General features: G+C 32.0%; 5 protein-coding genes across 5 annotated transcripts; 1 reads left to right on the forward strand and 4 right to left on the reverse strand.

The window, feature by feature from the left end:
• Positions 1 to 5433: 5433 nt before the first annotated feature.
• LOC107932497 (arogenate dehydratase/prephenate dehydratase 6, chloroplastic) lies at positions 5434 to 7835 on the reverse strand. Its single transcript, XM_016864516.2, has one exon. The coding sequence runs from the start codon at positions 6965 to 6967 to the stop codon at positions 5666 to 5668; it is 1302 nt and encodes a 433-aa protein (XP_016720005.2). The 5' UTR covers positions 6968 to 7835; the 3' UTR covers positions 5434 to 5665.
• A 3325-nt stretch (positions 7836 to 11160) lies between these two features.
• LOC107932413 (probable 2-carboxy-D-arabinitol-1-phosphatase) lies at positions 11161 to 14361 on the forward strand. Its single transcript, XM_016864393.2, has 9 exons — positions 11161 to 11577; positions 12043 to 12148; positions 12308 to 12524; positions 12645 to 12763; positions 13164 to 13259; positions 13334 to 13387; positions 13464 to 13562; positions 13648 to 13755; positions 13849 to 14361. The coding sequence occupies exons 1-9, from the start codon at positions 11222 to 11224 to the stop codon at positions 14221 to 14223; spliced, it is 1530 nt and encodes a 509-aa protein (XP_016719882.2). The 5' UTR covers positions 11161 to 11221; the 3' UTR covers positions 14224 to 14361.
• A 1879-nt stretch (positions 14362 to 16240) lies between these two features.
• On the reverse strand, positions 16241 to 16875 carry LOC107932473 (stress-response A/B barrel domain-containing protein At5g22580). The gene is made up of 2 exons (XM_016864461.2): positions 16656 to 16875; positions 16241 to 16590 (listed from the first exon to the last, which is right to left on the reverse strand). Exons 1-2 carry the CDS (start codon positions 16772 to 16774, stop codon positions 16392 to 16394), a joined length of 318 nt encoding a protein of 105 aa, XP_016719950.1. The 5' UTR covers positions 16775 to 16875; the 3' UTR covers positions 16241 to 16391.
• A 2287-nt stretch (positions 16876 to 19162) lies between these two features.
• On the reverse strand, positions 19163 to 20080 carry LOC107932455 (UPF0481 protein At3g47200). The gene has a single exon (XM_016864443.1). The coding sequence runs from the start codon at positions 20078 to 20080 to the stop codon at positions 19163 to 19165; it is 918 nt and encodes a 305-aa protein (XP_016719932.1).
• A 1163-nt stretch (positions 20081 to 21243) lies between these two features.
• On the reverse strand, positions 21244 to 23754 carry LOC107932515 (protein LURP-one-related 8). Its single transcript, XM_016864541.2, has 2 exons — positions 22506 to 23754; positions 21244 to 21703 (listed from the first exon to the last, which is right to left on the reverse strand). Exons 1-2 carry the CDS (start codon positions 22830 to 22832, stop codon positions 21341 to 21343), a joined length of 690 nt encoding a protein of 229 aa, XP_016720030.1. The 5' UTR covers positions 22833 to 23754; the 3' UTR covers positions 21244 to 21340.
• Between the last annotated feature and the right edge of the window lie 193 nt (positions 23755 to 23947).

Genomic DNA, 23947 nt, shown 5'->3' on the forward strand with positions numbered 1-23947 from the left:
TCGGGCTGAGCATAAAATACACTAATATCATGAATAAGCCCGACCTGAACCCACTTTGCCTCGGCCCATGATCATTTATAATTGTCATGAAATTTTTGGACTCGAGAAGAAGAAATGATAGTATTCAAATCCTGCTTATAGAAATAAAAAAGGGTTAAATGTGCCATAAATCCCTATGCTTTTTGAATATTTGTAATTTAGTCACTGCAATTCCATTTTCAAGTATTTAATCCCTCTACTTTTCAAATTTCAAAATTCAGGTCTAACTATTAAACATTGTTAATTATTTTTGTTAAATTTGTTGGTTTGACTTTTTGAAAATAATAATAAAAACTTAGTAACCATGTTATTAAAAAAATAATGTTATAATGAAATTGAATTTAACAAAAAAAAATATTTAATAATATTAACAATTGAACTTGAATTTCGAAATTTTAAAAAGTAAAGGAACTAAATCCTTGTAAATGAAAGTACAAAACTAAATTTCAAATTTTCGAATAATACGAAGACTCATGACATAGTTTAACCTTAAAAAATTTCATTAACAATATACCTGATATTAATAATGTGTATATATAGAGGGGCGAATACATAAATTTTTTAGAAAATTTTCGTCTTTTGGATTTCAAGGCGCTTGCTTGCTTCCTCAAATTCGCCTATGTATATATAAACGGAAGTTTGTGGAGTGGAAGAGCCGACCAAGAGGAAATGCCGACGTACGTAAGCGAGAGAGGAGAGGATCGTCACTGGCTTTCAACCACTAAAACTAAAAGCCACCACAAAGCCTACATCTCCACCTACCACACACACCCCATTTTCCTCCTTTCATCATGGTCTTCTCTTCCCTCACCAAACCTTCTTTTTCCCCTTTTTCATTTTATTATTATTTTATTAAGCACCTAATCTAGATTTAGCCTCCATATATTTATTAATAAAAAATTACTCCAAATCCAATTTTCAATTATCATTTCCTTATTATAGTAGTAAAACTTCTTTTCACCCAACTATTCGTTGAGTGGCAATAGAATTAAATTATATATTTTTACGATTTTATCATTTTAATTGTGTATATGTTTATAGTTTTTAAAGAATTAAAGCAAGATTTTATCGTTTTTGAAAGGACTAAAATATAATTTTACCATTATTAATTTAAATTTTTATAAATTATAAAGAGCCTAAATGAAAAATTTTCATTTTAGGGAGCCACTGCATTTGTTAATATGTTTTTTTATTGTTATAAAAAGACCTTTCAAATCTCTCTTAATTTTGATGTTAAATAAATGGCCTACTTTTAAAAAACTGAAGCGATTTAATTCTTATCAATTTCAAAAGTTAGCAACTAAGGACAATTAATCATAAAAACAATATTTCCGGTTGATTGTGCATAATTTTGATTGGTATAATAACAAATTTATCCTTCAAAATTTTCACATTTTGTCAATTTGGTCCTGATTTAACAAATTTAGCCTGCGACATTTGCGTACATGTGTTGAATTTTTTAAAATCAAGACCAAATTGACAAAAAAAATGTAAACGTCGAGGGCTAAATTTGCTTTTATACCAATCATGATTATGTACAATTTACGAAAGACATTAAAGTCTTGATTAATCGTCCTTAATTGCTCACTTTCAAAATTGAGAAGGGTTAAATTGCTTTGATTTTTTAAGAGGGACCCATTTGCTTAAATTCAAAATAAAAAGCAACTAGAGAGGTCTTTTTATCAATTTTTTTTAAAAAAAAGCAACATTTAGTAATTTTCAAACTTGATTTTTATTTTTTATTTTTTTGTCCATAGTAGTTTTGGAGCTTAGCAAATTTATTTAATTTGATCTTTGAATTTGTATTTTGTTAAAATATGATGATGTGACACACTAAGACTATGTCACATTTATTTAAAATCTAAAAAAATATATAAAATAAAAATAAAATTTTTATTAAAAAAAAGTGACAACATAAAATTTCGTGTGAGACAATCTCAAAATACCACATCATCATACATTAACACAATCCAAGTTCAGGGACTAAATTGAGAAAATTTGTCAAGTTCCAAGACTAAATATTTTTTTACCTTTTTCTAAATCCAACTGATAATATATTTTATTAATTGAATTTCAACTTTTAAAATAAATATTAAATATTAAAATACCACATATTTAAATTTAACATAAATTCATTAATGTTGTTATCACTTGTGCTTTAAATTTTAAAATAGATTAAATGGAGGGACTATATTCTTAAACTTAAAAGCAAATTCACTAAATTTCGAAAAATCGAAGAGTACAAAGATTGATGCATAATTAAACCTTTTAAGACATAATTTCTTTAGTTTTGTTTACACTTTGAACTTGAAGAATACTTTTATCAGAGATTATGTAAAATAGATATATAAATTATGGTATGATTTTATCTTAATTAATTTCACAATTGATTTAACTTTTATTGAGTTTTTATTTTCATAAATAAGGTTAAATTATATCACCATGTATTGTTTTTATATAAGTTTTTTATTTAAAAAGTCGATTGAGTATTAGTTCGATTAGTATGAGTATTGTGCCAATGTAGGAGGATTTAAGTTCGAATGCGTTGATACGCATTATCCTCCTATTTATGGGTTAGGGAGGGGCTATGTATAGTTCTAAGTATTGCATCAGAAAAAAAAAACATATATCGATCAAAACCTATTTATATTACTTTTTGATCCCTTAAACAGTCTCTAGTTGGATATGTTTCCCTTAAAGTAGTTGTTTGGAGTAAATTAAAATTTTCTAACTACATATTGATATAAACAATATTCTAGATTATTTGAGAGATAATCTTCCAGTTTAATTTTGTTTATTTGTTTCAGTCGAACTCTGATTAGTCTAAACTATTTTATTATTATTTGACTTATAAATCTAGCTTATAAATAAGCTTTTTTACAACCTTTAGAACTCATAACACTTTTGGAGAATTTTGTATCTACTGATTCTTTATTTTCAGGTTTTGGAGTTTAGTTTTTATCTCCATCTTTTTTATTTTTCGTTCTTTTGTCATTATAGTAAAATTATCTTTACCCATGGTTGAGTTTTTCCACGTTAAATTTGTGTGTTCAAATTCTCAATTTATTCCGCTATTTTTACTTGTTTATTGCTTAATCAGGTCGATTCCCAACATAGATCGATGTATCAGATTAATTCGAAAAGCTGCATACATGATAAGTGCAATTATATTGATAAATTCAACTGTTTGATTGTTAATATACTAATCGTAAAAAGATTATAAAAGTGTGTAAAACTAACATCTGTAAATGAATCTCTCTACAATAATATAACATTAGAATTTTTTAAATGAAAAGAATTTATTTAATTATGTTGGAAATAGAAAATTTTCAATCAATAATAATTAATATAGATCTAGAATTTTATTTTATTTTAGGTTTGGTATAAGTTACCTAAATAATTGAAGGGAAAGGGGACCAAGCTACATTATTAATTAGTTAAGTCTAGTGTCTAATAATACCATAATGCAATGCAAATCTAGGGGACCAAAGCATCTTTATTAATTAGTTTATTTGTATAATAATGAATCGGACCAGTTAAATTGAGAACCAATTGAGATATTGGTCTGAAGAGCGATATCAGATTGATGGACTCACAAATCTGTACGAATCGACTAAATTGGTGGTTGAAACAATTTTTTATATATTTTATGAATATCTTTAATGATTTATTTAATCGGATCGATAAATTGATGACTTGATCGATTTAATTATCAGTCTAATTTTAAAAACCTTAGTTGTGATGCAATTGTAATGCAAATCTAATTTACAAAGAAATAGCTAAATGGTACCACCTAATAAAAAGTATTTAAAATATATAAAAAAAATTATTATTATTTTAATGTGATTATATCAATTAATCCATTTACATAAATTTATAGATTTTCTTATTAAACCAAATTTAAAATATTTTTTTTATATTGCATTTTAAAATTAACCATGACAAGCCTTCACCTACCCACTTGTTGAAGGCTTTGCTTTCTAACTCATCCTTTGTTCTTGGCTAAAAACTCATTATTATTTTTTTAAAAATATTACTTTTTATAAAGTAAATTAATTTTTTATATAAACTTAGTAAAATCTCACATGGTCGATTGAATATTAATTCGATTGGTATGAACATTGTTACCAATGTAAGAGGACACGGGTTTGAATGCGCTGAAACGCATTATTCTCTTATTTATGGGTTGGGGAGTGACTATGGGTAGTTCTAGACATTGTGTCAAAAAATATATATATAATCAGAACTTATAATGAAACTGTTAAAATAAAATAAAATCTCGAATATAATGAGACTTAAACTTAAAATATTTTAAATTTTAATCCATCAAATTTACAATTTTAATCAAAACTTTATTTAATTTTTACATAATTTTTAATGAATATATTTTTTTTACATAAAATTATTTTTATACTCAAATATTTTTTATCAAAACATAAGTTAATACTTATTCAATTGTGTTGACGGACTGAACATTGTATTCAACGCAGTCATAATTCTCCTTCATGATTTGTTTCCTTAACTTGACCCGTTGACTCAGTGGCTTGTTTTTATTTTTAAAAAAAAATATTTTATATTTATATATATTCTATATTAAGTTTAAAATAAATTATACAATATTGAGTGGAAATACGGTAATACAATTTAAATTCGTGCCAATTTGGATTAAATCTTAATTTAGAGTTAGACGAATAATCCGACCTTTGGATAGGGTAATTTTTTTTATTGTCACTACTTTTTTTTTTATTGTATAAAACTAAACTAGCTTAAGGCATGTTGGATCGAATAATAGGAAGTTTAATGTTTTAAGTAAAAGTTTATGTTTGAATTTTCTAAATGGAGAAAATAGGATTGGAAAAGCTTAATGAAGGACGGAGTATAAGTTTATTAAAATCGACCAATTCGCTTAAATCGATTCCAATTAACTTAATTTTATAGTTGAATCAATTTTAATCTTGGTTAGGATAAAATTATCTGTGGGTTATCAATTATTAAATTTATAATCGAATCGTTTAACTTAACCGGTTTAATATATATTTTAAATTACTTTAAATATATAATATAAAAATTGAAAATAAGTCGATTAGTTGACAGTATTGATAAATGTTAAATTATTTTGATTAGGTCGATCAGGTTGTCTATAGTAGAAAGATGGACGGTTAAGTCAGTTAAATATAAAAAATACAACAAACTGATCGATAATGGCATATGAAAGGGAGATAGGCAATCGTTTTGGCCCTTAAAATGAAAATTTTTAAATAAAAATCACAAGTCAATATAACAGTAAAATACGACTTTAACTGATTGCTCACTTCTGACTTATCCTTTATTTAGGAGTCTAATCAGGCCAAACTCAAGATTTAAAAACAAAATAGAAAAGGAAGAAGAATAGAGTTGGGGGATGAGATGATATTCACATTTCAAACACGAAAGAGAAGAACAAACATTGGAAGGACTTAAATTGACTATATTTACCCAACAATATCAACAACAATAATGTCATTTTTGGTTGTTGTTGAATTAAAAATGATGATGATAATAACAAAAAGAAAAAGAAATAAATTAAAAATTAAGTTCAACATATATTTTGGGCATATTATTTTGTTTTTTTTCTTAATTTTTATTTTCATGGGTTTCCCCTGGATGGGCACCAAGGCGTCATATCCATTGGGTAACTGCCTAATACCCTCAAGAAAGAGGTGAATTCTTGAACCTCCGCCAACGCGTTTTGAGCTCTGACCTCCGCCATTGACGCTTCGAAATCCACGTAAAACATGTATTCGAAATGCTTCGCCGTTCCTACATTGGCGTCGTCGACTAACCGGATCGGCCGGTTACGGTGTGGCCGTGACTCGATCTTCGTCAAACTGATGTTCCTAAACGCGAACGCCGACAACACTTTGAAAAGCACGCTGGTTCCTTCTTCGTGTGCGAAGACGATGCTCGTTTTGAACGGCCGGTCCGTGCGTGGAATGATCGGATCACGAGCTAACATAACGAAGCGCGTGACATTGCTTGAATCGTCTTGGATCCCGTCAGCGAGGACGTTGAGTCCGTAGAGTTCGGCGGCGCGTGCGCTCGCTATGGCTGCTGTGTCACGGAGGTTGTTTGTCGCGATATATTCGGCGGCTCCGGCTGTATCATCGACTGCTTCGCGCGTGACGTTGAGGCCGAGTTTGGTGACAGTGTTTTCACACTGTGACAGAGCTTGTGGATGAGAAATGACGCGCGTCAAATACTCTTTCCTAACTCCCGGGAGAGCTAAAAGACAGTGATGGACAGGTAATTGAACTTCACCGACGATATGGAGTCGGTGACGGAGGAGAAGATCATAGTTCCGATGAATCGAACCGCCGAGTGAATTTTCCACCGGTAAAACAGCTCGATCAGCAATCCAAAGCTCAACCGCTTGAAACGCAACTTCAAACTGGTCACAAGGAATAGCTTCACAATTCGGATAAGCTTTTCCCGCCGCAGCTTCCGAGTAAGCACCGGGAACTCCTTGATAAGCCACACGCAACTGTGAACCGTGCATCGGAGCAGGAGACAAATCGGTAATAGTTAACGGCTTCTGTGGAGGCTGTTTAGCAGGTGGCTGAGGCTTGTTCTTCTTATCTAGCGGAACTAAGTTCAGATCCAAGGAAGTTTTATGGCCGTTAACAGCCGCCGCCAGGTGATCGGAGGCGGAGGAAGTGTTCGATTTGTCACCGGAATCTTGATCCTGAGAGAAGACTTTGCTAGACAAAATAGCACACGAGCTTTGCCAATCCACCCGGCTTGAACCGACTCCATTGGGGAATTGAACCGAATCAGAGTGATACACACAACGTACAGGTACAGCTAACCGAACCGGCTTATCAAACCGAGGCTTCGACCGGCGAATTATAAGGTACGAATTAAGATTTTGCACGTGAGAAATTGCCTGCATTTTTTCTTCTCGTTTCCCTTTTATTAAAAATCACACAGAGGAAAGCAAAGGAAAGACGAAGGAAAGGAAAGCGTTAAAATTTTAGTATTAAAAAAAGCTTGTTGTTCTCTTTGGAAGAAGGGAACGTCAAGCTGAGAAGAAAGAAAGGGGGAGAAGGGAATTTATATTAAGAAAAGGGCCTGCCAAGTTGGTTCGGTCAAATCTCACACCTACCCCCTGGCACCTTCTCTTTTTTTATTTTTTTATTTTTCATATTAAAACAAATATGTAAAAAAAATTGTGTCAATATTGGAGTTACGAATGCATAATTGTAAGGTTAAATTTTTTCATAACTCCTTATACTCTTTACAAATTTGAAATTTAGTCCTTGTCCTTTTATTTCCAAGAATTTAATCTTTTAGATTTCAAAATTTAGGTCCAATTATTAATACCGTTAATTTTTTTTGTTGGTATAACATTTTGAAATAAAAATATTATTAACGTGGTAATGAACTTGAATTTAACAAAATAATTTTAACGATATTAACAGTTGGACCTGAATTTTGAAATTTGAAAAGTATAGGGACTAAATTTCAAATTTATGAAGAGTATAAGGACTTATGACATATTTTAACCTTATTGTATTCATATTTGATTTTTATATTTAGAGTTAATTGCATCAGATATCCCTAAATTATGACCATCATTTTAAATTAGTCCTCAAACTTCAGAACGTTCTAATTACATCCCCAAACTATCAAGACTATATCAATCCTGGCATGCCAAATCTTATGTAACTAAATTTAAAATGATAACTTTTTTAAAAAATAAGACATTGCAACATAACTTTTAAAAGTAAAAGCTAATAATAAACTAAAACTGGAAAAATAGAAAATGAATAATAAAACATCCATAAATGCTTTGAAAACCTCAAAACTAATATTTTTACAAAATTCATTTTAACAATATTAATTTTTTCTTAAAATTTTCATTTTAGATTAACAGTTAAATTAATGATTCTGGTAACAGAAGGATTTGATCGAATTAATGTTAGTAATTTGAGGATGTAATTAGAATGATTTTAAATTTGAGGACTAATTTAGAATAAAAATCATAAAAGATTTTGCTAACAAAATATTTCGTATAATAATTTTATTAAAATAATAAATACCTTAAACACAAACCTTTCAAGAAAAAAAAACTCCTTTCTTTAAATATCAATAATATTTTCTTTTGATGTAAGTGTACGTATTTATTGTTTTTACTCAATTCACTTCTTCCGTATATTAGGGTTAATTACATAAAAAGTCTTCAAATTGCGGTTCAACTTCTAAATTAATTCTTGCATCCACCAAGGCATGGATTCGAATCCTGCTATGCATAAACTCTTCCCTTTTTATAGTTTCTCTTGTGGCTCTCGGCCCAATTATGTGGATTTCCCCTAATTTGTAGCTCTTAACACAATCGTATCAACCCTTTCGACTTTCGACACCTCCATGTAAACTCTTCCCTAGAGACACCTCTTTTTCGAGGGACGTCTCTGGACCTTCCCTTGGGAAACACAATACCTTATTTGATGACGATAGTACTGACAACTATTTAAAGGGTTGCATGGTAACATACTCAATATCAATATCGATATCGTACATTTAACTCATTCATCCGCTTAACCATTGCATGGGCAGGGGTGAATATAAGAAGGGCATGCAAGGGTCCTGCCTCCCTCCCCCAAATGCCCAAATGGAATATTGTAATTTAGCCCATTCAAAAATGATAAATTTATGAGTTAATGTATAATAAAATTGCATCTTATTATATGATTATAATAATAATAACCCGACCTGGAATCCGACCTAGGGTTCGACCCTTATTATATAATAAGATTCTACAGATATCTCAATAGGAAATCGGTTTCTTCTTCTCTTCTGCTAGACCAGAATCTTCTCCATCTCAAGGGGGGATCGACTTCTTCTTCTCTATTGCTGGACTAGAATCTCCTCCATCTTCAGATCCGTTGATCCAATATATCAACACACCTCGACAAATAAAAGAAAAAATTGTTCCCTTTAAAAATGATGAAATCATAAACTAACACATGATAAAATTATATTTTGACCTCTAAAAAATTTACAATTCAATTTTGACCCCTAAAAGAACTTCTAGATTCACCCATGATCATAGGCCTTTTACAAGTCTATCCAAATATATTTAAAATATATATGGATTAAAGCGTAAAAATTTGTACCCACTATACAAACATAAAACATATTTAGAATATATGAATCAGATCGTAAATATTTGTATTCTTATTGTATAAGTAACTTGAATCCGACCATTATTCATATGATAAACATACACGTATTCAATTTTTTATTCATATGTTTTAATTATTTAATAATTGAATATATTTTATTATTTAAATAATAATTTGGGTCGAATAAATATTAAAAAAAATTTGGACTTTACATTGTGGTGGGAGACAAGTCCATGTATTGTCTGCCCAAAGATGGGCCAACAGTACTAAGGACCATTCGGGCATCACGTGAGGAGAGGTCCCAACTCCCAAGGCAAAGGCCTACGGATGGGAGAGCCTTTTGTTTTGTTTTTGATTTAATTTGAAAAAAAAAAGAGAATTATTTATTTTATTTATAGTTTAAGGGAATTTGTTTGTTTTTGTTTTCAATTTTTCCTTTAATTTTCATATTTTTATCTTATTATTTTATCGGGTTATGAAAATGTAATTTTACACTTAATTATGTTCACCAATATTTACATAATAACTTATTTAAAAAAATACATATTTATGTATTTTTATAGAAATAAATATTCTTGTTATACGCTATTCAATGTTCAATAGACTATTTTATCAATGCAAAATCGTTGAGCTTCATCGTATCTTTAAGGTTTATTTGTCAATAACTTTTTTGTGCACCAAGATTCGAGCTTGGGTCAAAGCTCGACATTATCTTAAAGATACCAATATTGTTGAACTGAACATAGGGCTTTAAGCTTAGAACTTTGTAACATTTTAATTGAGTCTTTAAAACATCAATATTTTATTAATCGGATCTGTTTATTAGCCTGATCATTAGCTTGAATGTTAAACGCTAACTCAATCTGACATAAATAATATTTAAAACTTGCAAATCAATATATATGTGTATACATATTTAATGAATAATTTGCATATGACGTGTTAAACATTATCAATCTTAAATTCTATTGATACCAACGTAGTTAGTATCATATTGATGGATGTATTGTTTTTATTTTAATACCGATACGTATTGGTATATGTGTGCTTTGATGTATTGTTTTGAGTTTTTTTTAATAATTTTTAAAATTTTTTAATATATACATATAAATATATTTATATTCAAATATGAGTTTTAAATCATTAATTAAGTTTAAGTAAATGATTATATTTTATTTTTAAATGTTACATTAAAAATATTAAAATCTTGCACCCACCATATTGTTTGGTACACTGATGCAAATCGGTATTAGTTCACATTGAAACAATATTAATGGTTACAAAAAAAAACTATTTATTTTTTTTATATGTCAGATTCAAATTATCTAGATAGTAGATACATTCAGATTTACAATCTCATCCATATGATTTAAACATACTCCAAGTCAAAGTCGAATTGGCATTTAATACTAAATTGGCAAAAGAATTGATTGATGAAATATTGATGCTTTGAGGACTCAATTCAGAATGTTCTGAAGTTTAAAGATTAATTTTGAAACTAAAAGGATAGTTTGAGGAATCTTTGATGAAATTCACCTAAGAAAAATTAACTTTATGTTTTTGGTTTAATATACAATTTGGTACATAAATTTGGTTTCAATGTTCAATTTGGTATATATGTCTTTTTTTAGTCTCAAATTGGTACCTAAGTTTGACTTCAATGTTCAATTTAGTATCGAGACCGAATTGAGACAAAAAAAACTCAAGTACCATATTGAACATTGGAGCCAATTTTATGTATTTAACCAAGACAAAAAAAAACTCAAGTATCAAATTGAAAAAAAATCAAGTACCAAAGCGGATATTAAATCCAAACTCAAGTACCAAATTGGACATTTAATCTAAACTCATATACCAAATAATATATTAACTCTTTTTAATCTTTAATAAAAAAAATCTAGGTGGCGGTTTAGCTCGTGAACTCGATAGAAACAACGGTAACCATACAATAAAAAAAAAACTGAAAATCGTAATATAAAAACCAAAATTCTCCAATAATTAAAAATAATAATAAATCCAAAATGATATCCCTCGCAAATGCTCCTCTGCTTCTCAACGGCCGAGACCACCATCTCCCTACAAAGCGTCGAACTCCGTTCACCGTTCGGTCATCGTCGAGCCTCCAAGAGATCGACAAATCGCCGACGACGGCGGAAGATAGTAAGCTGAGATCGGAGCTTTGCGCGTTGGTTCCGTTTCCGCCGATAAAAGCAGCGAAGAGAGTGGTGCTGGTTAGACACGGGCAGAGCACGTGGAACGAGGAAGGTAGGATCCAAGGGAGCTCTAATTTCTCTGTTTTGACTAAGAAAGGTGAAGCTCAGGCTGAGACTTCCCGCCAAATGCTCATCGACGATTCCTTTGATATTTGCTTCTCCAGGTATTTCTTTTCAGTTTCCTTAGATTTAGTGTTCGTGTACTGTTTAAAGTAATAATATAATTTTTATTTAATTTAAAAGTTGACAAATTATTTTAAAATTTACAATGCATAGTAAAACTCTTTGGTCACTTGGGATACTTAAGCAAAATCTAATTTAAATATTTACATTTTATTTGAAATTTATTTTTAAATAATATAAAAAAAGAATGGTAAATGGATGCAGAAAAAAGTGAAGTTCATACATATTTTTGGGCAATTAGGATCATAATCTTCTGAAGAATTAAAATATGAAATTTTATTTTATATGAACACGAAATGTATGATTAGTAAATAGGTAAAAATCAGGATAATTAATTACTGTGTTAATTCAATTGTATAAAAGATTTAATGCATGTTGAGTTCAAATCATAGGATTTCTTTTCTTATGAACTCTTAAAAGGGTTGATTTTCTTTCATATATTTCAGCCCTCTGATTCGGTCAAAAAGAACAGCTGAAATCATATGGGGGACACGAGAAGACGAGATAATAACAGACTCTGATTTAAGAGAAATCGATCTTTATTCATTTCAAGTATGTTTTTTTCTTTTCTTTTTCTTTTTTTGCTTTCAATCATCAAAGTGTGTTTTGTGTTAATTGAAACTCATAATACCAAGTATATAAATATTTGGTTAGGAAAGTTTAATGTCTTGTGATGATAATTTTTTATCTCAGTTTATTGGCGGATTTTAGGGCCTTTTAAAGCATGAAGGGAAAGCCAAGTTCGGCCCGGCTTTTCGGCAATGGCAAGTCGATGCTGCGAATTTCAACATCGATGGTCATTATCCCGTAAGAGAGTTATGGGGGCGTGCTAGGAATTGTTGGACTAAAATCCTTGCTCATGAAAGCAAATCTGTTCTTGTGGTTGCTCACAATGCTGTTAATCAAGCTCTTGTTGCTACAGCAATTGGTAATAGTTACATATATCTGTTACGTAGAGTGGGAGGGAATGTTGGTTCAAATTGGTGTAGACGTAACCGAAGAGAACGGTCGGTTTTTACTTATGTTTTCACCTTTGTTGATGTATCAGGATTGGGAACCGAGTACTTTAGGATTTTACTTCAGAGCAATTGCGGCGTAAGTGTGCTCGATTTCATCCCACATCCCGATGGAGGGTCTCCGCTTATCTGTCTCAATCGTTTAAACCAGGTACAGTACGAAATTACCGATGAATGGCAACTCTATAGCTGTTTTCATGCATATTGTTGGCCACCAAATAGTACTCGGTACCTTTGGCATTCTGATCTCAACATGTATATATCATGATCAATATGTTATGAGCTGAATTTCCGAATTTCCGGGAAGTTTTTTTCGCTTATGTAACTGGATTGGTCTCATTTTACCGGTACTAACTTAAAATTTTATAAATTTTGAAGTCTAAAGCAAATTTTCTCATTTTAGAGGGGGCTAAGGCCCTTGCTTTCCCCCTGCCTTCTCCCCTGATATCATGATCAATAGGTTACGAGCTGAACTTCTGAATTTACGGGAGGTGTTTTTTGTTTATGCAACTGCAATCAGTCTCGTTCTATTTGATTATTATTTGTTGCAGACACCGGGATCACCTGTTGCTACCGGGAGCTCTGCGGGAAGAAGGACCAGTAGACGGATTATACTCGTTTGTCAAGGATCAACACAAGATTCAGAGGTATGCGAACAATAGCTCGGTAGCTTGCCCTTCGGTTCGTACCGAATGAATAGTCTGACTCGATTATTCCACAGGCCACTGTTTCAAAGTTAGGTGATCAACAAATGAACATGCTTGGGGTTATACAGGTATATAAGATTAGTAGCATTTGTCGATTAATTTTCTCGAGTCATATTATTGAACTCGATTCATTGCTCTTAACAGGCCCAGAAAACTGCCGAGCTGCTTCTCGATCTGAAGGTGAGTACCATAATTAGCAGCCCAAACAATGCCAGTGCTCAAACAGCAACTATCATATCCCAAGTAAGCTCTTTGTTTAACTCAGCAAACAAAACAATGCTAGTAAGTTTTCGAGTTCTGTAATTCCGAAAAGCTTTCTACATTGTAGGTACAAGAAGCTGCTGATTGCTTGGGCGCCGATTGTGTTCCTCGGTATGTTGAAATGAAGAATATACCGGACCTTGATGTTGCCGAAATCTTTCAGCCATCGACAAAGGTACGATACTTCGATTTCCATTTACGGAATGAAGAATTAGGAATCTCGATTATCGACTGTTCAATCATTTAATGTCATAGACGATACCTGCAGGACACAACCGATATTTCATATCTACTCCCTGGTTGGTTAAATGGATTAGACGATACAGTCACATCAGCACTACGGGAGCGATCTGGACAAGCCTGGCATTCATTGCTCACCGAACTATCTGACGAATCTGAGGAAGAAAAGATTGTTGTTGCCGTAGCTCACCCCGTAGCGCACATAGCGTTGATAGGACACTGCCTAAACCTTACAGAAGAATGGCTGGGATCATTCCATCTTGATGCAGGGAGTATTAGTGTCGTAGATTTCCCGGACGGTCCAACTGGTAGAGGCATTATCCGGTGCATAAACTACACTGCGCATCTAGGGAGATGGTCTATACCGATTACGAGATCAACGGTGGACGATGATTCATTTTAATTGTCAATATGTACATAGATCCTACATACTTATCTGGTACAAGATACTTTCACTACTGAATTATTGATGATGTATAGGCAGTGTAATTTAAAATAAATATTATAAAATATGAAATATATGACTATTTTAATTTTTTTATATAATTTGTGAATTTCGAAACTTTATCTATAGTATTTTCTTCTAAAATCAAACATAAAATATTCAGGACATAATTAACAAATTTAATTAAGTAATCAACGCTATACAAAGAGATTTACCTTGATTCATATGGGTATTGTTGTTAATGTATGAGAACGTGGGTTTGAATGTATTAAACAACATTATCCTCCTATTTATGGGGTTATTGTGTTAAAAGCATTAGATTTTGTATTTATCTTATTTTATTAAAATAAAACCAGCAACACCTAATCTTTTCATTGTGTAATTGAAGTCTTCTGTTGAAAAAAGAATTTAATTTTTTTAGAAACAAATTAGATGGTTTGGCAAAATTGACATTCTCAAGACTTTGGGGTAATGTTACATTCATACAACCTTCGAATGAAATCCTTCGATCTCTACGCGATGATATTCCTAATGTAGTGTGATCTCGCTTTATATTGATTAGAGTTAACCTCTCTTTTGTATAAAAAAATTTAATCAAGTTGGGTATTAGGTATTTGGTTTTCTTGATTGAAGAAAATGGTCAACCATTTCATTTTTAAAAAATTGGGGTTTTTTTCTGGGTTGATTACAAGTACTCACTTTTTACTCAACAAATAAAAAATTCTATTTTTTTTTAAGAATAAGATGGTTGACCCATTTTTTCAATAAAAAAAAACAAATATTTAATACACAAATTGATTAATCTTAATAACCCTAATATTTTGCTTTCCATTCTGATTTTTTTCTACAAATAAAAAGAAATAAATCTTAAAGTAAGGATTGGGTGTTATTGGTTTTATTTTAATAAGGTAAGATAAATACAAAATCTAAAGCTTAGAACCGTTTATTTTGATTTAATGGCTAAGATCATTTTGGTTCTCATTTTAGAAATGCTCACTATAATTGTCATCATACAAAAATAAGAATAAAAATTTTTCTTTATCAATGTATAAAGAAATTATTCGATTTAAAGCGAACTAAAAAATTTTCTTTATCAATGTATAAAATAATTATTCAATTTAAAACGAACAGAAAGAAATGATGTTTATAAGATTTTTGATGATATTTTTCGATATAAATAATTACATTATAATAGAAAAGGGGGAATGAATTACAAATATAGTGATACATTCTTAAACTCTAATATCAATCTATTTGAACTAAAATGAGTTTTGGCACTAAACTCAAGACATGATCTGCAAATCTCATATTAATCTTACTCAATTTTTAAGTTTATCTCGAAAATCTAACTTAATCAGTTTACAAGTAATTTTCAATTAATTTAAAATTTAAATTTCAATATTCTCTCTAGATTTTGTCGAGAGTCTAAATGCAATGAGTTCACATACCAAGAACCCCTTGTCAAGTAGGGGCGTAACAAAAGGGGGGAGGCAAGGGTCTTTACTCCTATAATTGAAACTTTACATTGATAAGATTTTAATTTAATCATTTAAAAATAGATATTAGCAATTGTATTTTAACTCTTATCAAAATTTATAACATAATTCCAACCCAAAAATTTTCTAACTTTACCTTTGTTGACGGGTGCATGATAAGGTGAATCATGCAAACTTAGTATGGTTGAACACAATCCAATGCTCTAAAGCTTATAGCATTCTCACCCATATATAAGGGCAATTATTGGTGAAAATGAGTACTATGCTTTACGATATAGGTTCAACTCCAATAACGGGCGTTGTGCATGGTTCGCCTTCTCGGACCCTTAATGAGACACTCTCATTTTGCATAGTTATTACCTCTTTGGCACTTGAGATTTTGACAGAGTCAAAAGAAAAAATTCCCACAGAAACAACTTGTTAAGGGATTCACTAGCTTCAAACTGACAAAAAGTAAAAAATCCCTCGACAAATTCAAGAGCCTTGAATACAAATACATGCTCAATTTATATATATATAGGATTAGTTGTATAAATGTCGAATCCATTCATACAAGCCATACACATAGATGCATAGAGAGATATACAATAAGAAATTAAAAACAGTCGTTTACTAATTTCTTCATAAAAATCATGTTGCAGCCTTTACAACAACAGATGGGAAATCAAGCAACACGATCTTGTCAATGGCCGTAGAAAACGTTGCAGAGAATTCAACATGACAGGGGTGACCGACAAACGCAGTGTAACCTTGTTTGTCTTCGAATGTCATTAAAAAAGCATGAGTAAATCCTTGCCCAAGCATCTCTTCACCTTCAATGTCTTGTCCCCTGCAAGAAAAATCAGTAAAAATCATAATGAACCAAAAAAAACCAAAAAAAATTTCTTTCTTTACCATTCAAAGGACTTGACAGCATCAATCTCTGAAACAAGTTTTTGCATCCCGTTAAGTATGTCTTCCACGACCACATCTTCCTTAAACTTAACGATAACAAGATGCTTGAACCCTGCCATTAATTATTTACATACCCTATTAGCCTCATGAATTTATATATACATGTACATATACACACACCAGCACCAATTATTTGTGTGTCAACTTCCACAGTTCACTCTATTCAGTGTGTACCTCGTTACTTTTGTCAAGAGAAATGTCGAGTGAACTTTATGTATGGATAAGGTCTGAGATTTCATTAAGTTGGCTCAAGTCTAATCGTTATATGGTTGTCAGCTTTATCAATCCAATTGTTGGCGAAGGGACTATCTTACCCCTAAGGGGCATAAGACACCTTGACACGTGACCAACCTTTGCCTACTGATGATGGAAGAATGATTCTTTTTAGAGAAGTCTTTAAAGTATTGTTTGTCCGAAGTTGACGAATCCCTCAATGGGTTGATGTTCATTTGTCTGAAGCAAATGGGCGGCTCAACAGGTTCATATTATCTTTAAGTCAGGTTGAGATTTTGTCTCCCGACTTTGTGGAGACTAAAGAGATTGCTTGAGATGCAGGTTCATAGAGTTGGGGAGTATCGTCAAGTCAGATCGTAAATGGTGCATGGTCACGAAATGGTGGTCATTTTGTCTATGGTAGGGTTTGGACCTCTAGGCAAAATGGGCATCATTTCCTTTGGTGATCGTGTGCCACAATGGTCTAACTTTGTGAGGTGTTCTAACTCTGTGAAAACTTCAGTTCAACTTTGATGGTGTGGTAATTGGCATAATGGCAACCATGACCGGAAGGGCCAAAAAGGCAAAGTCTTTTTACCTCTAGTCTCGTCTTTGTTGGACACGATCTTCAGCTCAATATATGGCCTCACCTCATCACAGTGAAATTGTCGTCAACCATAGTCGGATTCCTTTGGCTCTTTTTGCACATCAAATGGGGTAATAGGTACGTTTATAGCTCAGTGTCGGCTTTATATTCAATAAAAATTAATCTTTTGGGTTCTATATTATATCAATCAAATCTTAATTAGTTTAGTATAGCAATCAATCTATGTATTGAAATTGAAATATTTGCTCTTTTTTTGGACACAATATTAAAACTACCCATAGTCTTTCCCCAGTCCATAAATAAAAGGATAATGCGCTTCGGTGCACTTGTACCCACATTCTCTTGAATTGGTAACAATACACATGTCAATTAAACTAAAACTTAATTGACAATTTATTATGTACTTTTATATACTTTAAAAAATTATATTTCTTTAAAACATTGCATATACAAAATTTTGAATATATTTAATTAATATATACAATTAATCTATGCATCGAGTAAAAAAAACTAATTCATAAAATATCTAACACTTAAATTAACAAAATCCTTTATTTAATTTAATTACTTTTTTAATATGGTCTTCACACATGCACTCATGAATCAATGCAATTTGACAGATTTCAATTAATTAACAAATTAATGGTTAGTCAAAGTTAAATGTTTTAGCTTCTAAGCAACAATTTCTTCTCTCTTTTGAATTTCCAAATGGAGTCCAAATTAATCTAAACTCTTCTTTATTTTATTGCTTCATAATTTTTAGGATCAATTCCACCAAACATCTTAAACTATAACTCAGATTTTAAATTAGTCCCCAGATTAAATATTCTAATCGAGTCCTCAAAATATTAATAATGTATCAATCATAAATTTAAAACACGTGAATTAAATTGTAAATGCATGTACCTATTGTATGAGCAACTTGGATTTAATGTGTTAAAAAACATATCGTTAATAAAATTATAACGCCAATTTCTTTTTTTTTAATATGTTAGATTAAAGCTATCTATGCAGTTAATACACATAAATTTGCAATTTGATCCATATATTTTAAATATGTTCCACCTTAGACTTAAGTTGGCATTCAAAGCCCAAATTAATGTAGTTAGGCTTACGAAAGGACCAAATTGATATGATACGAATACTTTGAGAAGTTAATAACATTTTTTTGAAACTTGGAATCAATTTAGAACAACAAATCCTAGAGATGAACTCAGAAAACCAAGGACAATGTGCCCATCTTTGTCTTATTGTTTGCAACATTATGTTGATTCTTATCATCGTTAAGGATGAAATAACAAAAAAGAAAATTATTATTTTTAAAATGTCAAAGTGCAATTTTATTATTGTATTACATTACAATTTTATAACTTTAAAAGGGACTTTTATATAATTTTACCATTTTTGGGACAACTTTATTTCGGACTCTTTCGAGGAAAAATGTAAGGATACATACCAAAGAAGGCTTGAATCAAGGTCAATATTAAGAGTATAAGGGCAGCCATGGCCGACATGAAAGACCATGGCGTGTCAAAGTACGTGTGCTTGAATCCGGCCCATCGGACATGCCAATCGTTCCGATAATACTCATTAACGTCCTCAAAAAGTTTAGATAGGTAACTCTTCTCTATGTCGAATGCCACGTCCTTGCTATGTTATTAAAGAAGCGAGCGATTTCTTCGTCGGTCCCGAAGTAGTTCTCGATGATTTTGTGGTCACATAAGAACCTGGCGTCACTCGGCTTGTTGATTAAACATCCCATGAAGGTCGCGTACGTCGTTACATGGTTCGTTATGTAGTGGTAACATTGCTCAAAAGCGACGCAATTGAGGAAGACCAAGCTCAAGAAATCATCAATGGTGAGGAGTGGGATTTGAAGCACGCCGTTGTTGAATTTAACGTCTAAGAAGCTATCGCTTTTCCCCGGCTTGAATTGAATCCCGGCTAGGTGAAGCTTTTTGGCCGACGGGATCAATTGAAGGAATGTCGATGGTTCTTCGGTTGAACTAGTACTCATTTTCGATGTTTCTTCGGACAGGCAAGTACTAATCGTTGATGTTCTCTCGGTAGAACTAGTGTTCCTAGACAGTTCTCCGGAAGAAGAAGTAGTACGATTTCTTGGTGTTACTTGAGAAGAAGATGGGAGAAAACTCATACGAAATAGATCGAGTAAATGTTTTCCGATAAGATCAGCATGATTCTCGATGACTTCGACGGGTCTTTGTACCATGTAATTAAAAAATTCGAGGCTAAGCTGAGTTAACGAACGAACATTTTTTCGATCTGAACCCGAAATCGATAGTTTGAACAATGTTTCGAGTATGAAAAAGGGGATTTGATTTTCTAGCCTAAGAAGATCACGCATTATAAACGTCAAAATCCATTGCATATTAAAGATTGGATCATCAATATTAGTATCCGATAACCCTCCAACAATACAAAAGAGTTCCACAACGAAACATCCGTCGAGAACCATCATCTTGACGAGACTGTTTTTGTCGATTTCGATCATTTCTGAGTAGCATTCCCTCATCCTTTCTTCCATCTGTTCCACAGCTCGAAATAGGCGAACGAGGTCAACATTGTGTCACCGTGTTCGATGAAGGAACGATCCCAAGAACCTCCATTTATGCTCTTGCATCATCTCGAGATGATCTTTCCCGTAATGGTAAGGACCGATGGAAACAATGTGCGGTTGATAAGCCTTTTTATTGATCCCAACAAAGCTTTCGGGGACTCGAAAAATGCAACAAAACTCGTTACCGGCATTTTCACTCAACCGTCTAGGCGGTTGATTGATTTTTTCTTCCATGATTGTGATAACATGATGGAAGATCTCTCCATGGCTAGTGCCTTCCATTTCTACACTCTTTTCTTTTTCGATTGACACCATTTGTATGCCCATTTGCTTGAATTGCATGAAGCAACTGCAATAAACTTAGGGTTTTTAAAGACGAATGTAAATAAAAATTATGGGAGTCAACATCTTTACAGTGACGCAATGAAGGAAGGAACTAAGAACTTGATTCATATGTAAACTACTTGACATTTTCCATTTTTTATTTTATTCATAGCATTGAAACTACAAAAATTTTCTTACACCTTTCACTTAGTGCCAACCATTATCCTTGAGGATTACGAGATAACAAAATTTGTCTTCTGCCTTTTAACACCGTGGGAAACTAGGAAGAAACTATGAGAAATTATTTTATCAATCCTTCCCGTTACATCATTTATGATTATTTTTCAATTATTTAATAACATTTCAATAAATTTTTTCATGTAATTGACACATAATTTTGATAACTTTTTACCCCAAACCTAAAACATTGAATTCTGACCTTGTACCTCAAACCTTAAACCCCAAATATTAAACTCCAAACATGAACCTTGACCCTTGAACTTGATTTAAGGTTTAAGATTCAATATTTGAGGTTTTGGTTTGGTGCTTAAAGTTTAAAATTTGGGGTTAAGGTTTAAAATTTAAAGTTCAAGATTCAAGATATAGGGTAAAGATTTACTAAAATTATGTGTCGATAACATAGAATTTTTTTTTAAAATGTCATTAAATAATTGAAAAGAAACTATGGATGCATACATAAAATAATTTCTCCTAATGTATAGTTCAAAATGCAAGTTTTTGTCTACACTTGTTAATTTGTTTAATTTATTTTTTTGTGTAACAATCATTTTTCGAGATTTCAAGAATTTTGTATGTAATTTTTTTTATTTAATAAAAAGAGCAAAATATAATTTTACAATTAATAGAGAGATACATGTGTATATATATGTATGAATCTAAAGTTTAGAACATTTGATCAAGAAGAATAACTAAAGCCATTGCAAAATCCGTCCTGATATTATTAGGCTGAACAACAAGGCGGAAAATGTCGGTTCCGAAGGCGACCCCTCTGCCACCCTCTTTCCGCTTTATCTCTGCCGCTAACCTCCGCCTGTCATCCAACACGGCGCAACGCCGTCGGGAATAAGACCCCTCGATCTCGTACATTGTTTTGTTATTCCGACCATCACTCTCGCCGGCGGTAACGTAAGCCAAGCACTTGTTGTTAAAGATGTTCAGTGATTTCTTGACTGAAAGTCGAGGAATCGCCATGGTTTCTTCTCCTTCGTAAACTAGCCAATTGTCACCCAGTCCCAGGCTCATTTTCTGACAGAATAGAAAGGTCAAAATATACTGTTAGGCCCTGTACTTTTACCAAAATTAAAATTTAGTCCATATACTTTAAATCTTTCATGCTAGTTTAGCAAATTTTGATAGAAAAATACTAATGATATTACTGTTTGGATGGATATTTCTAAATTGAAAATGTAACATAATTTTTAACCTAATGTAAATGATGAATGACCTAGATTTAAGCTGAAAGTAAAATTCCGATTTTAATCCCTTTAATATTATTAAATTTCAGATTTAGTCTCTATACTTTCATTTAATATAAACTTGATTCATCAATTTTATAATGTCATTAGCTAGACTATTAATTATCTATACTATATTTAAGTCTTTGACTGAGTTAATGTCGCAAGTCAACTAGATAATAACTCAAGTGGAAAATAATTACAAGATCCGTCTATTTAAAAGTAACAAATATTATTATAAGGGTATTTATGTTTTTCTTTTAATTTTATATAAAATCTATAAAAAAAATAATTTAAACATGAAATGAATTCACAAATGAGTAATATTTGTACCTAAGACATCAAGATCTTCAAAGCCTCAATTTTGTCATTTCATCCATCTGTTTCTTAATGTTTTTACACAATTTTCTTTTACTCACACAATCTATGATTTGTCGCAATCTAATATTGGTCTCAAACCAATATTATTTGAAGTAATTATCAAGAGATCAAATTCTGCGAAACTAAAAATATAGACACTAAACCCTAAATTCGAGCATAATAGAAGGACCAAATCAACAATTAAACCAGAAAACGTAAGCTTATAATAATACCTTACGACGGAGAGTGAGTAGTGCTTTGCCATTAGCATCCATAAGAAGGATGGATCCTTTATTCCCTTCCATATAATTATCCACCCTATATAGCAGATCACCTTTACCATCAAACACCGTGAACCCATTACAGTTGAATATCAACGACTTCTTCCACACCGTCATAACCTCCTCCATCTCCGCCTTACACGGCGGCACCCCGCCTGTAAAACTAGCGTTGGGATAAACCTTCGTCATTCGAGTAAACGATTCCAGCCTTCCTTTCTCTCTTCTTTTTAACTCCAAAAAAAGGATCAAAGCAAGTACGAATTGTGTTTGGATATACATATATACATGAGTTAAGAAGAGCTAATATATATATAGTGACAAAAGTTTACCATTGATAAAGACAAGAATCCCAACAATGGATTTGGACGGAGGAAATAGTTGAAGAAAAAAAGGAAAGGGATGTCGGGTACAGTTGACAAGACAAAGAGACAGGGGGCAGGCCCATAGCCATAGCTAAGCTTTACTTCAAAGACAACGAATATTATGAGTACTAAAATAAAGGTTAAATTTTTGTGTGGTTGATAACTGCTTTACGGTGGGAAACAATGGAACACTTGTCGATCAGACAAGGGCTTTGTGTTAGATATTTTGATGAGGATGAAATTACAATTGACCAATTCTTTGATAGTGTTTCCAGTAAAAATGACACGAGCTTGCAGCCGCTTTTTTTAAAAATTTTTACGCGTCTTAGACGTGGACATACCACACACTCATAAATTCACACGTGTAATTTGTGTGTTTTTCATATATTACCTTCAAGTAAAAGCCGAATTAGTCCCTATAGAGTATACGCACAAGGTGAAAACGAAACGAAAAAGGTAGAGGCTTGAAACTCGAACTTTCAAGGCTAGGAACATGAAATGGTTTAATATCGTTGAGGGAATTACCACTTCTTTAGAAGAAATTTTTGAAGTACCATTTACCCAACAATCGACCAATCTCCCCGACTATGATAGATATTATCCCCGGTGGGATTTTATCTCCAACCCCTTCCCTTCTTCCCTTTTTCTTTTCTCAAATCCGACATAACAAGTGTATGTCCAATATGGTCTAATTTCGATAAGGCATTCTTATTGTTTTTTTAGATATGTCTAACTTAGGACTAGTGTTCTTATTTATCAATTTGCTATTTCGTAATGAAAGCTTTATGTTGAACAATTACCCCCCCCCAACTTCATGAATGGATTTTAATTTCATAAATAATTCTACATTATCGGGTCACTGATTTGATTAAAAATTTAGGAAAAAAAACCCCATTCAACCGCTAGTTAAACAAGTCTGTACCAGTTCAGAGTCTAACCAATTCAAACTTTCAAAGACATTTTCCAGACCAATGCCCCGATCAGTTCCCAATCCAGCCGGTCTGACTAACCAGTCTGGTCCAGTTCAAACAA

Source organism: Gossypium hirsutum, chromosome D08, assembly GCF_007990345.1.
Source record: "Gossypium hirsutum isolate 1008001.06 chromosome D08, Gossypium_hirsutum_v2.1, whole genome shotgun sequence".
In the NCBI taxonomy this organism is placed as follows: Eukaryota; Viridiplantae; Streptophyta; class Magnoliopsida; order Malvales; family Malvaceae; genus Gossypium; species Gossypium hirsutum.

Excerpts from the sequence above, each read along its gene's own strand:
- LOC107932497 (XM_016864516.2), bottom strand. The coding sequence starts at position 6,967 with ATGCAGGCAATTTCTCACGTGCAAAATCTTAATTCGTACCTTATAATT.
- LOC107932413 (XM_016864393.2), top strand. The coding sequence starts at position 11,222 with ATGATATCCCTCGCAAATGCTCCTCTGCTTCTCAACGGCCGAGACCAC. Across the intron at positions 12,764-13,163 it reads GTCTCAATCGTTTAAACCAG|ACACCGGGATCACCTGTTGC; the intron begins GTACAGTACGAA and ends TATTTGTTGCAG. Across the intron at positions 13,260-13,333 it reads GATCAACACAAGATTCAGAG|GCCACTGTTTCAAAGTTAGG; the intron begins GTATGCGAACAA and ends ATTATTCCACAG.
- LOC107932473 (XM_016864461.2), bottom strand. The coding sequence starts at position 16,774 with ATGGCAGGGTTCAAGCATCTTGTTATCGTTAAGTTTAAGGAAGATGTG. Across the intron at positions 16,591-16,655 it reads GCTGTCAAGTCCTTTGAATG|GGGACAAGACATTGAAGGTG; the intron begins GTAAAGAAAGAA and ends TTTTTCTTGCAG.
- LOC107932455 (XM_016864443.1), bottom strand. The coding sequence starts at position 20,080 with ATGGAAGAAAGGATGAGGGAATGCTACTCAGAAATGATCGAAATCGAC.
- LOC107932515 (XM_016864541.2), bottom strand. The coding sequence starts at position 22,832 with ATGTATATCCAAACACAATTCGTACTTGCTTTGATCCTTTTTTTGGAG. Across the intron at positions 21,704-22,505 it reads TACTCACTCTCCGTCGTAAG|AAAATGAGCCTGGGACTGGG; the intron begins GTATTATTATAA and ends CTATTCTGTCAG.